This window comes from Phalacrocorax aristotelis, chromosome 2, assembly GCF_949628215.1.
Source record: "Phalacrocorax aristotelis chromosome 2, bGulAri2.1, whole genome shotgun sequence".
Lineage (NCBI taxonomy): Eukaryota > Metazoa > Chordata > Aves > Suliformes > Phalacrocoracidae > Phalacrocorax > Phalacrocorax aristotelis.
In genome coordinates, this window is record NC_134277.1 from 144,368,479 (window position 1) to 144,382,313 (window position 13,835).

General features: G+C 36.3%; 1 protein-coding gene across 5 annotated transcripts in view; it reads left to right on the plus strand.

Moving 5' to 3' along the window:
• Positions 1-13,835, plus strand: part of VPS13B (vacuolar protein sorting 13 homolog B) — a 486,846-nt gene that overhangs the window by 327,219 nt on the left and 145,792 nt on the right. For all 5 annotated transcript variants that reach the window (XM_075085497.1, XM_075085494.1, XM_075085496.1 and 2 more), the window contains exons 32-33: positions 1,777-1,903; positions 3,636-3,779. In XM_075085497.1, the coding sequence (XP_074941598.1) occupies positions 1,777-1,903; positions 3,636-3,779 (271 nt within the window). The remainder of the gene's footprint in view (positions 1-1,776; positions 1,904-3,635; positions 3,780-13,835) is intronic.

Below are 13,835 nucleotides of genomic sequence, written 5' to 3' on the forward strand. Positions count from 1 at the left end.
CCCTCATCTGACTGGATATATTCCCTTACAGGTCACCATGCGGTCTGCATGTTTTGAGGACAGTTGAGGATATTGTTAGCAGAATTTGAAGCATTAAAATCAGAATAGTCTAAGCAGTAAATTGTCATCCATGGATCTTGAATCTTTTGAATCTTACTGAATTACAGTCAAGTTATGATATCGATTTAATTTCGTTTTGGCCTAACTCTTGGCCTACAAACCATCAGCATTTGAGATCTTGTACTTTTCAACAGAATCCATTTCAGAACCATTACCTTTACTAGACTAGGTATATCAATACCTGTTCTTAATCAAGAGATTTAATTACCTATTCCACATGCAGTCCAGAGATTTCTGCATAGACAGGCATATAACCATATTGTTTAATGACATTAGCGTGGATAACTCTAGCTGACGGCAAGGACTAATTGTCTAATTGCATAGTTCCTGTGTCTGGCTCACTTGTGCCATTTACGCTGATGTCCAAATTGCCGCAGCTCAATTACTGGAGATTAAAGGTGATACAGGGATACTGACATACAGATATATCTGAAGAGTCCTGCACAGATCTGTTCTTTTCTTCTATACAGCAGTGTAGTTCAGTCATTTCCTTTATATCATGATAGATAGTTGCATAATTTTTTATATACTTTTAACTGCATTGTTTCACAGTTGATTTTCTATTTCGTAAGTGTGGGAGAACTTACCAATAACTTTTTGATGTTCAGAGTTCTCCCAGGTGAAATGCAGGCACTTAGCATTTATATAAATAATGATAGGTAAAAAGAATTATCAAAAAACTATCTTGATGGAAGGGTTCTCCCAGGAATTTGAACTGTATCCTCTTTTAGGGGCTGAACACCATCTTGATCTCATCACTTTTTTTTTTTTTCTTCCCCCTCATCAGCGGCTCTCAGATGGCATTTTGTGGCATTAGTTTATTTGACCTGACCCAGAAGATTCTGGCTATTTGGAATGTGTTGTCATAAGCTATTAGTGAACCATCTATAACGGCATTGTGCCTCTAGCCTTAGTATTTGGTTAAAGAATAACAAACAAACAAACAAAAAAAACCACAAACAAACCACCAAACACCTAGCTGGAAAACAAATGTAATTATCAAGTTTAATGGCACAAATATTCTTGGCAAGCAAACGTTGATATTTAGACGAAAAGGTACCAACTAAGAGCAACCAGTGACAGAAGCAGTGAAGGAATACTGACATCCCTCCATTTTCAAGGCATTTTAAACATCTTGGGCAGCCCTAGAGCTTCATGCGGTTTGCTAGTTTAATTTTTCATGTCTTTGATTTTTGTGTCAGTCATGTCGTTGTGTGCAGAACTTCTTCACCACAGAGTTTTAATGCATGAATTCAAATATTATGCCAGCTTCAGGACAGCTATTCATAAAGTGAAGGGCATCCACAGGCAAGTTTGAAAAATACTGATAATAAAGCTTGTATATTTGTTCAAATGATTTTTGTATAGTTCATTAAACAGTAGAAGAAACAATGTCAAACGTGTCTACATGGAGATGGGTTGAAGAGTAACATCTTTAAACATACTTTTTCTGTGAAATATAGGTAGAATTCTGCCTTTATGATTGGAATTAACATGATTTATAATGATGATATTTAATGCTTATTGAGGTAGCAATGAAATGCCAAACTGGTATTGAATCACTTCAGTGCTACACACTGGATGTAAAGAAGAATGAGTTTTTGCCCCTCAACAATTTAGAATATGCTTTAATCTTTTTTTTTTTTTTTTTTTTAGCATAAGGCGGCATCAGGAGAGGAGAGCAATTTTAACTCCAATTTTAACAGATTTCACAGTTCGAATAACTGCAGCTCCTGCAATTATTTTTACAAAAATTGATGCTGCAGAGAATTTACATCCAGAGGTTAGTACAAAATGCGAACAGAAATAGCATAACTTTTAATATGTGGATTATCTTAATATTTTATTGTTCCACCATTTTAAGTGTTCAGGTGTTTTTAAATGCAGAGATCGCCAACTGAAAAAAAAAAAAGTCTTAATCACTGGCTGACACGTTCGTTCTTTGCTGGAGTAAGAATTTGTGTATAACATTGGATATTACAGGCATCCAGTCCAGAGGTAGATAAGCCTGTTTGCAATTCAGCAAATGGGAATCCTTTAATGTTTTCCAGCAATATTTTTAAAAGATTCATGATGGAAAGGTGTTGAGAAGAGGCGTTACAGTACGACATTACAAAACGTATTCACAAGCTTCTCATAAAGAAGCCTGAAAATGCAATCTATACACTATCTCTAAGAAGAAAGTTGAGCCAAGTTCTTTTAGCCAGATTTTTCAAGCCCACAAATTTCCATAAAGCATCCATTCCCAAACCACAACTCTTGGGTACTTCAAGGTATTCCAGATTTAACAATCACTTTTACCAGTCTGTGGCTCAGCTTGTTAATGATGAGTCTGTGAAGAATGTTACGCAAAAAAGGTATTGGCTCCCTGTTTGACATTAGTTTGTAGCTCAAGAATTTAAAACCTTTTACGTAGGGGAAATATCAGAAAGTTTTTGTCAGCTCACAAGGAGTATTTCTCATAAGAGCTACCTCCTGGGAAGAGCAGAACTGGTACAGGAGTGTAAAGGATATTCAGCGTGTATTGCAATGTGCAATAGGTGTACCTTGATGGAAAATAATAGCTAATGGGTATAGAAAAATAGAAATAGCTTCACTTTACACAAAATATGTCATCTCAAGGGCAGACAGAAAATTATTTAATGTAAAAAAGTAGAAGAACGCTTAGGGGGTGGCTAGGATCTGTAGACATTATTAATAAAAAATAATTAAAAAAAAACCCAAACCACAAAAACTCTGAGCTTTACTAATGGTTATGTTCAAGAATTACAGTGTTTTCTGTGCATACATTCTTCTTGTAATCTACTGCCTGGGTGACAGTCACTGATGGAGAGGTCTAGTTTATATTGTGAAGAGCTTGAACATTGAGCAGCCTTCTAATGAGAAGGGGCAGTGCATCTGCTTATTAAGCAACTCTTCTGCATTGGTTCTGTTTTTCATCTCCTTATTGCTTGCCAGCAGTGGTGAAGAGCTTTTTTTTGTGCTAGATAACACCAATAAAACAGTGGCCGTCCAGCTAGCTTTGCCAAGGTATTAACAGTGGTTTACAAGCAAAGAAAAATGAAATAAGGTGATTATCAGTGAGTTCCAATGCATGATTCCATTATAAATCAAGCAGAGTTTGTTTAAAAAAGAAAAAAAAAAAAGGAAAAGGAAAAAAAGTACATCCTTTTCTTGGAAGAGAAGGAGAATTGTAGTCATTGCCAGGAAATAAGAACCAAAATATGACAATCCACTGTTTGATACTACCAAGAGATGGAAACAAGACCTCACACACAAGATACTTTTCTTGCAAAATTCATCTTAATAGTTATGCTGTTGAAAGCCAAGCAAAGAATAAGCTGCATCCTTGTTTAGAAGCCTGAGACACCACTTTCTCCTAAAAAGACCTAATTAATAATGTGTATGGTTTTGAAGCATTGACTACAACAGAGAATCATATTACAGTTATATAGAAGCTGAAAATTATTTCCCCAGTAGGTGTTATCTAGTATTTTCCCTTCATTTCTCCACAGGAAATTTTGGTGTGTGGTCATTCTTTGGAGGTGAATGTGACAACAAACCTGGATTTCTTTCTCAATGTGGCTCAAGTACAACTTCTTCAGCAGCTGGTACAAGCCAATATGGTTGGACTGGAACCTTCCAGTAGCACCACTGAGGTAGGTTTTTCCCTGTTTTGCAGCTAGTTTTTTTTTTTGAGTACAGTAGCTCTGATCAGGTGTTTGCATCATCTAGACAAAATTATACAGGTAAATTAAATGCGTGTATTACTGCTTGTTTGGTCATCTTTAAAATGCATTATAATGTTGTTCTAACAATAGGATGTCTTACTTCAACAAGACTATTATTCAGTAAATTAGACGAGGTGATTCTGCAACATCTTATGTACAAGGAGAATTATCTTATGTAAACAGTGAAGGAAATCAGTTTTGGAGTAGGTTTTTGAGGTGGTCTGTCATTTGATTTTAACTTCTCTTGAAGCTTTGGCATCTTCTTATGAGTTCACATACTACACTGTGTGCTTCGCTAAAACCAGTAAACTATAAAATTTTCCCTGTGCCGCATAACCACTGCTCACATTACCTGTCTTCACTCAAATCCCTAAGATTCAATCCACCTCTGAATATTCTCATCCTTCTTCAATAAGAATGGTGATGGTACATCATGAAGGGTCCTTCATCTTCTAAACAATTAATCTTTCCTTTTTTTCTGGAATTTTACAGCGTTCAGCAACTATCTCTTGAATTTGTCATTCTTTATTTCTCAAAGTTGATACCTCAGTTTGCATTAAAAGGCCAGTCACTAACTGTGACAAGCTTGTAAATTTAAATTATTAAATTTCTGGGCTGATAGAGAAAAAAGATAGGAGAAAAGAAAATGAAAACTTTGCCATAAGAAAAAATATGTATTTTGTATCTTCAAAACCAGGAATCTAGTCAGGCTGACAGCATCTTTTAAAGACAGTAAAAGTTAATATGTGACAAGGCATTAATTCCAATGAAATGGTTGTTGGATTCATTACGAAATTTTCACAAATAAGAACAAGAGTTACGGAGAGTGAAAGAGCAAGATACAATCAACTCTGCATTTCCAAGATTCTAGCTAATGGGAGAGCTGAAGAAACTTTCATTCTTCCTTTCCTGAATCTCACAGATTCAACATGCATGTGAGTCTGGGTGGAAGTAGGGAATGCTCTAGAGCAGCCAAAGTACTCGTATTCCTCTCTCCTCCCTCTGTCAAAACCCCAGAAGTTGTTTCTATCCTGCTAATCTAGGCATCACATCATCCCTCCCTCCTTTATCCCTTGCCAAGGATAGAGGGAAATGAAGGGCATTGTTTCATTATCTTGTTGAAACATGAAAGATGTAGAAAAGAAATGCAATGTATCTTTCTTTTCCTTGGATACTTCGCAGACACAGGGCCTCATTTGGAGGTGAACATTATAAATAAGTATATATGGGAATATCTTCAATAAATAATTTGCAGAGCACTGTTTTCCCATTGTGTGGGATGGATAGAATCAGAATATTTGAATGGATGCCGAGAATTTTAATCCTGACATGGCGCTGTGCACATGCGCTGCACGACTGATGTGGACTGTACAAATTTAAAAGCAATTTACCACGTAATTTCAAAAAGCTTTTTGTCGATTACATCCCAAGATACCTATTTGTTCTTCACTGATATCTCCCTTGCATTATTGTTATCTCCTCTAATGAGTAATGGGAGAATTTCTTGTTCAACATGGTGTTTGTCTTCTCTTTAATAAGTTATAGAACTGCATCGCGATTCACTGTACTGAAAATGTAAAATCCAATAGCTGGTTACTTTTTGTCCAGTTCTGTCTTCAGTGTTGTGTAGTCTCATGTGCCTATATGAAGCCACCCCACCCTCTAATATGTGCACATTTATTATTATCCTCATGTTTCTTCTTCAGTCGGCAGAGAGAAATACAATACACTTTGTATGCTGCTGTCTTCATCTCAATGAATGAAGTCTGGAGCCTGCACATGGCTATTCATACTTAATACCTGCTAATTATTTCATTGCAAGAATTAAAACATAATATAGGCTGGAAGATGCCTCTGGAGACCCCATTCTTTTGCTCAAAAGAACACTAATGTCAAAGCTAGATCAGGCTTTTCAGTGTATTGTTCAGTCAAATCTTTTTCTCCAAGGAAGGAGGTTGCACTGCCTTTCTGGGTAATTGTCCTGTGCTTAACTACACTCACTCTGGAAAGTTTTTGTCCTTATGTAGATTCAGAATTTTGCTTGATACAACTTTTAACCATTGCCTCTCAATACTTCGCTGTACATGTCCAAGAGCAGTCTGACTTCATTTTCTTCATAACCCTGCCATCCTTAGCTTTCTCTTTTTCCATCTGAACAAACTTAGCTCTCTCACCCTCTCCTCATAAATCCTGTGCTTTAACCTGTTTAACCCTCTTGGTGATCCTCTGCCCACTCAAGTTTGTCAATCTTTTTCTTCTATTGTTGAGCTCAAAGCTAGAGACAGTACTCTAGTTGTGGACTCACAATCATCTAATAAAAGGAAATAACCTCACCTCTGATCTGGTGGCTATGCTGTTGTTAATACTGCCCAGTAAGTGCTTAGACTTCAACACTACAGGGGCATGCTGCTATCACATGATCAATTTGTTGTCCACCAGCACCCTTGGGATCTTTTATGCAAAGCTGTTCTGTAGCAGCTGGTCTCCAGCCTCTATTTGGTTTGGGATTTTTCCATCTCAGGTGCAGGAATTTGCATTTACCTTTGAACTTCATGAGGTTTCTGTTATACCATTCCTTCATTTTGTCAATGTCCCTCTGAATGGCAGCCCTACCCCTCAGTGTATAAACAACTCCCATCAGTTTGGTGTCATCTGTGAACTTTCTTTGGGTAAGTTCTGTATCATTGCCAAGGTCTTTAAAAAAAGACAGTAAACATCATCAAACCTTGAGGAGTGTCACTCTAACTAGAGTTCAGCTACACTCTGGAACAGTGACCATTACTCTCTGATCTTAGTGGTCCAGTGTGTTTTTTTACCTACCTTGTTGTCCAGCCATTCAGTTCACACTCGGATCCAACAGTTTGGATACAAGTCTGCTGTGGAAGACAATCCAAACTTTGCTAAGGTCAAAGCAAACGGCATCCAGTAGTCTATCCACAGAATCAGTCATCTTATCATAGAAGGCAATCAGATTGTGGTACGGCATGATTTGCCTTTTGGTAAATACGTGTTGTTTGTTCCCAAACTCCTTTTTGTCCTTCAAGTGCCTGGAATTGACTTCTCTGAAAATGTGTTCTGTCACCTTCTCAGGGTCTACAATGGGGCTGACTATCAAGTAGGTTCACTGGGTTCTCTTCCTTGCTCTTTCTGAAGATGGGCATGACATTTACTGTTTTCCAGACATGAAAGACTGGCAGACAATATGTCCTTTCACGTATGATAAGGAGAGTCCCAGCAGTGGCACTGGCTAGTTCCTCAAACACCTTTGGATATGTTCTGTCTGGTATTTAAAGAGAAAAATTGAGCTGAGGTTATCCATCCTCCAAAGGCTTTCCTAAAGTATTGCAAATTACCTAGGCTGTTATGCAGGTCAGAGTGATACACAGAACCTGTGCTGTTTCTCCTCTCAAGACAGTCATGTTCAGCAACACAATTCATAGAAAATAGCTTTAAGATGGTTTTTCCCACAGTGTCTATTTTCTTTGCAGATTTAGAGATTCTGGTTCATAGCATTTGAGGATTTTCACCAATATTTCTATTAGATGCCTAAGCATTATTACAGAAGAGTAGGAAGAAACAGGAGAAAATATATTCCCCATGAGAAAGTGCAAACTGGAGTGGAAAAACCAAGAAAGTTTGTATTTCCAAATCAGAATGTATGAAATATGTCTTCCAAACCTGCCCCAAGATAGCATGGCAGTGATCTTTTTTTTAAGTTGAAAGGAACAGAAGAGACATTTTTACATATATTTGAATAAATGTTATTGTGGTGTTTGTACATGAATTTACACCACTGAACTGTTTGCATTAAGTACTTGTTCAGTTATTTTCAAAGATATTCAGAATCTATGCACGTACACTGCTTCTCTTCAGGAACTTGTGAATGAATGAGGAACCACACAATAAACAAAAGCGTGTAAAATTAGTGCGCACAGGCATTCTCTGAATAGGAAAGAGGGTAAAGGAATACCTCAAATTTCTTAAGATAACTGGCTGTAAATGAAATTTGGTTTATTGATTGTCCTTTTTTCTGCTAGAATAATGTAAAGATAGAGGTAGGCAACAAAATCTTTGACAAGAATGTATCTGTTAAAGTGTACTTCAATACAGAAAAATGAACTGTAACAGAAGCTGTAGGATTCAAGAGTTGCCTAAAAGTGGGAAGAGAACAAGTGTGGTGAATTCTTCGCTCTTTTTTAATGCATTGGTGCCACTTTAAAGACACCGTGGATGAAATATTTAAAGAAGTCCTAGAAAGCATTTGAATTTTTACAGATTTGACCATGGACTACTGAAATTTGCAAAAAATTATTGTTTCTGAAGGTGTCCAGCTGATTGAAAATTCTGCATTGTTAGTAGAGATTTAGTCTTTTTGAAGAAAAAACAATCCAGCATATAGAATACACAGAATCATTTTTCAGATTTAGTGAAAAGGTTTAGGGAAATTTAAGGTCTGAAGGGTCTTTTGAGCACCATAGCTAGGAGACAAAAAGAAAGTTAGATTGGAACTCAGATTATGAATGGAATTTTGTATGACAGTGACTTAAGGCAATGAGTGTATTTGCTTGTCTTGTCTTTAAGCACTCCCATTATTACTAATTAAGGTAATAATCTTGATTGTGTGTCTTTCCTGCAGGCAAGCTGTTCAACCACATTTAAATATGTGGTGTTTAATCTGTTTTCAGGAAGTCATTTTTATAGTATAAGGCCTTCTTTAAAGTAAATAGTGGTGAATTGTATATTCACCTCATTGTATTTGTTTCCTGTTAGTGTCGGTTCAAACACATTTATGCATATGTGTATAGTTACCATTGATTTGCTTTTTAGCATACAAAACTTAAGGTAGGACAGAATCATGGAATAATTATGTTGGAAGGGACCTACAGAGTTCATATATTCCAGGCCCCTGCTCACAGCAGGCCTAATCAGATCCGGTTGCTCTGGGGCTTCAGTCAAGTCTTGAATACCTCTGAAGACAGAAATTACACAACCTGCCTGGGCAGCCTAGTTGACCACCCAAATGGTTAAAAAAAAAAAGAAAAAAATCCTAATATCAAATTGGAATTTTGCCCTCTGGTGAGCTCAGTTGTTATTTTTCTTGTACTGTGAGGACCAAAACTGGACAGAGTATTCCAGATGTGATCTCAGCAAGTCCTGAGTAAAGGGCGATAATCACTTCCCTCAGTCTACTCAGGCTTCTGCCAATACAGTCCAAGATACCGCTGGCCACCTTTGCTCCCCAGATACATCACTGGCTCATGTCCACCAGGACTGTCCTGCAACCAGCTTGTATCATTGCTGAGGTTCTTCCGGCCCAGGTACGGGACTTTACATTTCTCCTCATTTAACATCCTAAGGTTCCTATTTGACTCATTCATCTACTCTGTGGATAGCAGCCCTGCCCTTGTGCGTATTCATTGCTTCCCCTTAATCAGTACCCTCTGAGCATAATCATTCAACTAGTTTTTTATCCATCTGGTAGTTCATCCATCCAGAATGTAATGTCCAAACTTAGATACAAGAATATTGTGGAACTGTTAAAAGCCTTGCCAAAGTTGAGGTAGATATCATCCACTGCTCTACCCTTGTCCACAGACCCAGCCATTTTATCATCAGCTAATATGTTAGATATCTGCTTTGTGTATTCTGAGGAAGGTCGAGGCATGTCAGTCTGAAGCTTCGCGTTGTTCATCTTAGCTTTGTCATTCAGCTGTCTTCATGTTTTTTGATACTTTAGCAATGCTTTGCATTTTTTCAGAGCCAATATTTTCTACTGCCTGCAGTAAATGTCCAAGTAAAAACTATGAATATATAAAGCTTGCGTCTTTTTCTGCTTCTATCTAGCACTCTTTCTGTAGGCCTCCCTGCTGATTCTTTCTCCAGCAAGGTGAGCACTCAAGGGTGTCAGCTATGTGGCCTGATGACAGGTCTTCCATCAAGCAGCCCTTTGAAGCTAACCAGTTTTCCAGAGAAAGACAACAAAATATTTGGGGATTCTGGGTATGATTTATGGGGCAGGGAGTGGATCGTAAGCGTCAAATAAATATACCTTGGCTGTGAGATGAATGTTTTGGAATTGTGAAGCCACAAATATTTGAGAAGTGCAAACATCAAGGCTGAAGCAGAATCATCTAGGGTTGTGTAAAGAATTATAGATACAAGGAGTTATATAATTAAAAATTAAAGGAAATATTATTCAAATTTGGATGTTAGGAAAAATATTATTAGGTGTATAACACCACCAAAGGATGTGACAAAAAGATGTTGAGCCAGGGTCATTTCACTGATTTTTTCATACCAGGAGAAGACTACCTGCTGTGGTTTTATGATTGAACTGGTTCTAATGTTATACACTCTAACCGATCATGACAGTCCCCTACCAATTTCTAATTTATGTTATTTTGAGCTCAGTAAATTCTATTAATCTGCCCTGGATTTTAAAAAAAAATAAGCTACACTTAGTTAAAATGGCAAAAATTAGTGAATTGTGTTCTCCGAAGCCTAAAACTCATTAAACAGGTAAATCTCTCTTTATTAGATAAAGAGGAACCTCAGTGTATTAAGATGGCCTGGGCCATGTGGATTTACCAACAGTAAATGGCTTTTTTATTTATTAGTATCAAGTAATCATAAATCATAACCATAGTATAAATTGTTATTGAATTATCTTTTAATAGTGCTTCTCACAATTACAATTATCTTGTCATTACTTCTGGCAAGTAATATAATTACTTGTCAGTAGTATAATTACTTGTGAGAAGAGAGCCTACTGCTGATACATTTATTCGTTGGTCCCTAAAGCATCAGCTGTGAACAAACTTCACAGAACCATCATGTTTCTCAGCACCTCCTCGCTCTGTTGCACCTGACTGGGGCTCATGCCCGGAGAGCTTTATCTTAAGTATTTAACCTGTTTTGTTGGAAAGAAAGCAGTCTTTTAATAGCTGAGTTGAACAGCCATTGTGTGGTTCTTCAACAGCAGGAGTTGAAAAGCTTCTTTGGTTTTTACTTTTACAGGAAAAAAAATTAAGCATCCTTTATGCAAGCAAGTTTAGCATGTTTAAAAAAAAATTTGCAGTGACAAAACTGACATTCATGAATATTCCTGTCCATATTAATCTGAGTTTAAGTTTTACTGTGATGTAATTAATAATTAATTTGCCTTTTTTAATGTGTAAATGAGGATATAGTGAGGAAAGGGGTGGAAAGCTTTCCAAGGGACTGGATTTAAGCAGATTGAAAGCAGGTGGCTATCCACATTTTATCACAATTTTGTCACATCGGTCATTAAGAAAACCGATGCCACTGAAATTAATTCACACCCAACAGATGTTTAGTACCATAAAGGGATATGACCTGCTTGCCACCAGTTGCTGGAAGGAAAACATTTTTTCTTTTGATGTTTTGCATTAGGTACCATGGATGTTACACATGTGTCTCGCACACTGAAAATAGAACTGATTTTCTTATATAAATTTTACATAAATGCACACTCATCCCGGCATTTCAGCTGACATAATTAATGTTTTATAGAGAAATGTAGGGTTTTCCAAGTGTGTGGATTCTTTTAGTAGTGGACATTGTATTGAAAAACAGAGTAATTTCTGTTTCTAAGTCACATCGAAAATCTTAAAACTATGTAACTAAATTTTGTCTCAATGTACTAGCAGTAAAAATCTAACAGTAATCTAATGGGGTACAAGTAATTTATCTTTTTAAAATATCATGGTTGTAGTAAATGGATTTTTTTTTTCGATCCCTGCCATTAGCCCAGGACTGTATGTACATATACGCGTTTGAAGTGTAAAATTTCAGATTATAAATTATAATAATAATCTGTACATGGTTACGATAAATTTATAGATGGGGTTTTAAACAGTCAAGTAATCAAGACTGGAAATACCCTTAGTTTGCAGCTGCCTGTTTTGGTGTGTTAATAAACATTTGACCTTTGGAGTCAGGGAAGCAATTGTGGGGTTTTTAAGGTTTTAGACAAATAGGAAATTTGTATTTGTGCTTTTCCTCCCCTAGCCTCCTGTGGCAGCATGGTGGTCTAAATCTGGGTTTCAAATAAAGTTAAGAACTTTAGGTTCAAGTGATGGAAAGGCAATAATCCGACACAAAAAGAGCACGTGTGCAGCTCATTATTTGTGGGAATAAATAACATGGGAATGTCATTACATGTCTGGCTGTGAGCAGTGATGTTCTTTCTCTAAAGAGAAGGGGAAGAATGCAATGGTTGCCTTTTCCCAGTGTTCTTGTTGACTTGTAGCAAATGAGTATGAATCAACGATATTACAATGAATAAGTTTTCAGCACAAAATAATTTTACCAGTTTCTGTTGGGATCTCACTCTGGATATGAATTAACTATGTTTCAACCCGTGGTGATATGTGCTAGGTAACGTATAAAACATGCCATGTACATGTTCTACATACTTTATAATCTTTTGTGAGGTCAGTATACATCTGTAATTTAGGGTATGTGTGTCTTTAATAATAGATATTTCTTATAATTTCTCAGTGCTTGAAAACATGACTAAGAAGCTACTAGTATAGATTATCTGAGGTTTGTCTTACTCTTCATAAAGTGCACTGGTACTTGGAGTAAATGGGAAGAGAAGTTACTTTTATTACCACTCCAATTAGGGCAATTATATTCTAGTAATGTATATTGCTATATTAATGATATTTCTAATGCAGGTCCACTTCGGTGCAAAAGTAGGATTAACAAATTCTTTTTCTCCCCTTAAAAAGCATGCAGACAATAAATAACAAATCTTTCTCTGCCTAATATCTTTATGTTCCTACCAATACCTTCAGAAACCTAAAAAATGTAGGCCCTGCTTTTTAAAGACTCTCTGAAATAAGGAGATAGAGCAGAGGTCACATCCTGAAATTATTTTTTTATTATAGTCAGCAAAACTTTCCTAGCATAAGTGACCATACTGGTTTTTTCCTGTTTTTAAAAACATGGGTATTACTTAATATCTGCTAGAGAGGATCTCTTGGATTCCTTTTTAATTTTACCTCTGTATTTACAATGTATAAAAATTAATATTGACCCTCAAATTAGGCCAGTATTAAAATACTTCTATGTCTTTACATTTCTTTGCTTTTGTTACTACTAACAGTCTCTTGCAATCAGTTCTTCAAGGCAGTCTTGGAAGCTGAATTTATAATTTTGGTCTTTAGGCTTAAAAGGGAAGAGCTTTCCTAGTTCTTTCTTACCACTAGATTATCTGACAAAGCTAGACACAAGTTTAGCATGTGTTGATTTGACAGTACTCAGGAGATCATTATGTGCTTTCTGCAAAGACATCTGAAGGGTTTTAAAAGTATAATTATTGAAAGGTTACAAAGAACATTTAATAGTGCAGGAAATAAAACTCTATCTCTGCCTGTAAGTATGTAGATAAAACCAGGCTCTGCTGCCAGCTTCTTTCAATAATTAGAATTATATCTTTTATAGTATGTCTGAGTTTTACTTTAAATATGTTTATAATTTGGAACAATCTCTATGTGGGTCTTAAAACCCACTGGATTAAGGTACGTCTGTAAACTGCAGTTACTCAGTTAGTAAGACTATGACTTCTCAGAAGGTGTTTTTCCTTCTCAGTGTGAATTCAACTAGGTCGCTTAATCTCTGATTCTACTGATATAAAAAAAATTTTAAAGTAAGGCTAGAAGACATAATACTGAAAGTCATTAGTTTTTATCAGAACATTACAATTAAAAACAGAATTCTGTACCTGAGTCTTGAATATAAGATCAAAATGTAGTTTTAAGTTGTAGTTGCTCTATTAGTAAAATTGTAAGAGTTGAAGTTTTGACATTGCTGAATTTCTGGAATATTTTATTATGGCTATATAACCAGAATAATAAGGATTGTTAGACTTTTGTTTAACTTACTGATTAGCCTACTATAATCTTCCAAGTGCCAAGAGTTGTTCTTAACTTTCTCCTTTCAAGAGTTAGCATTGTA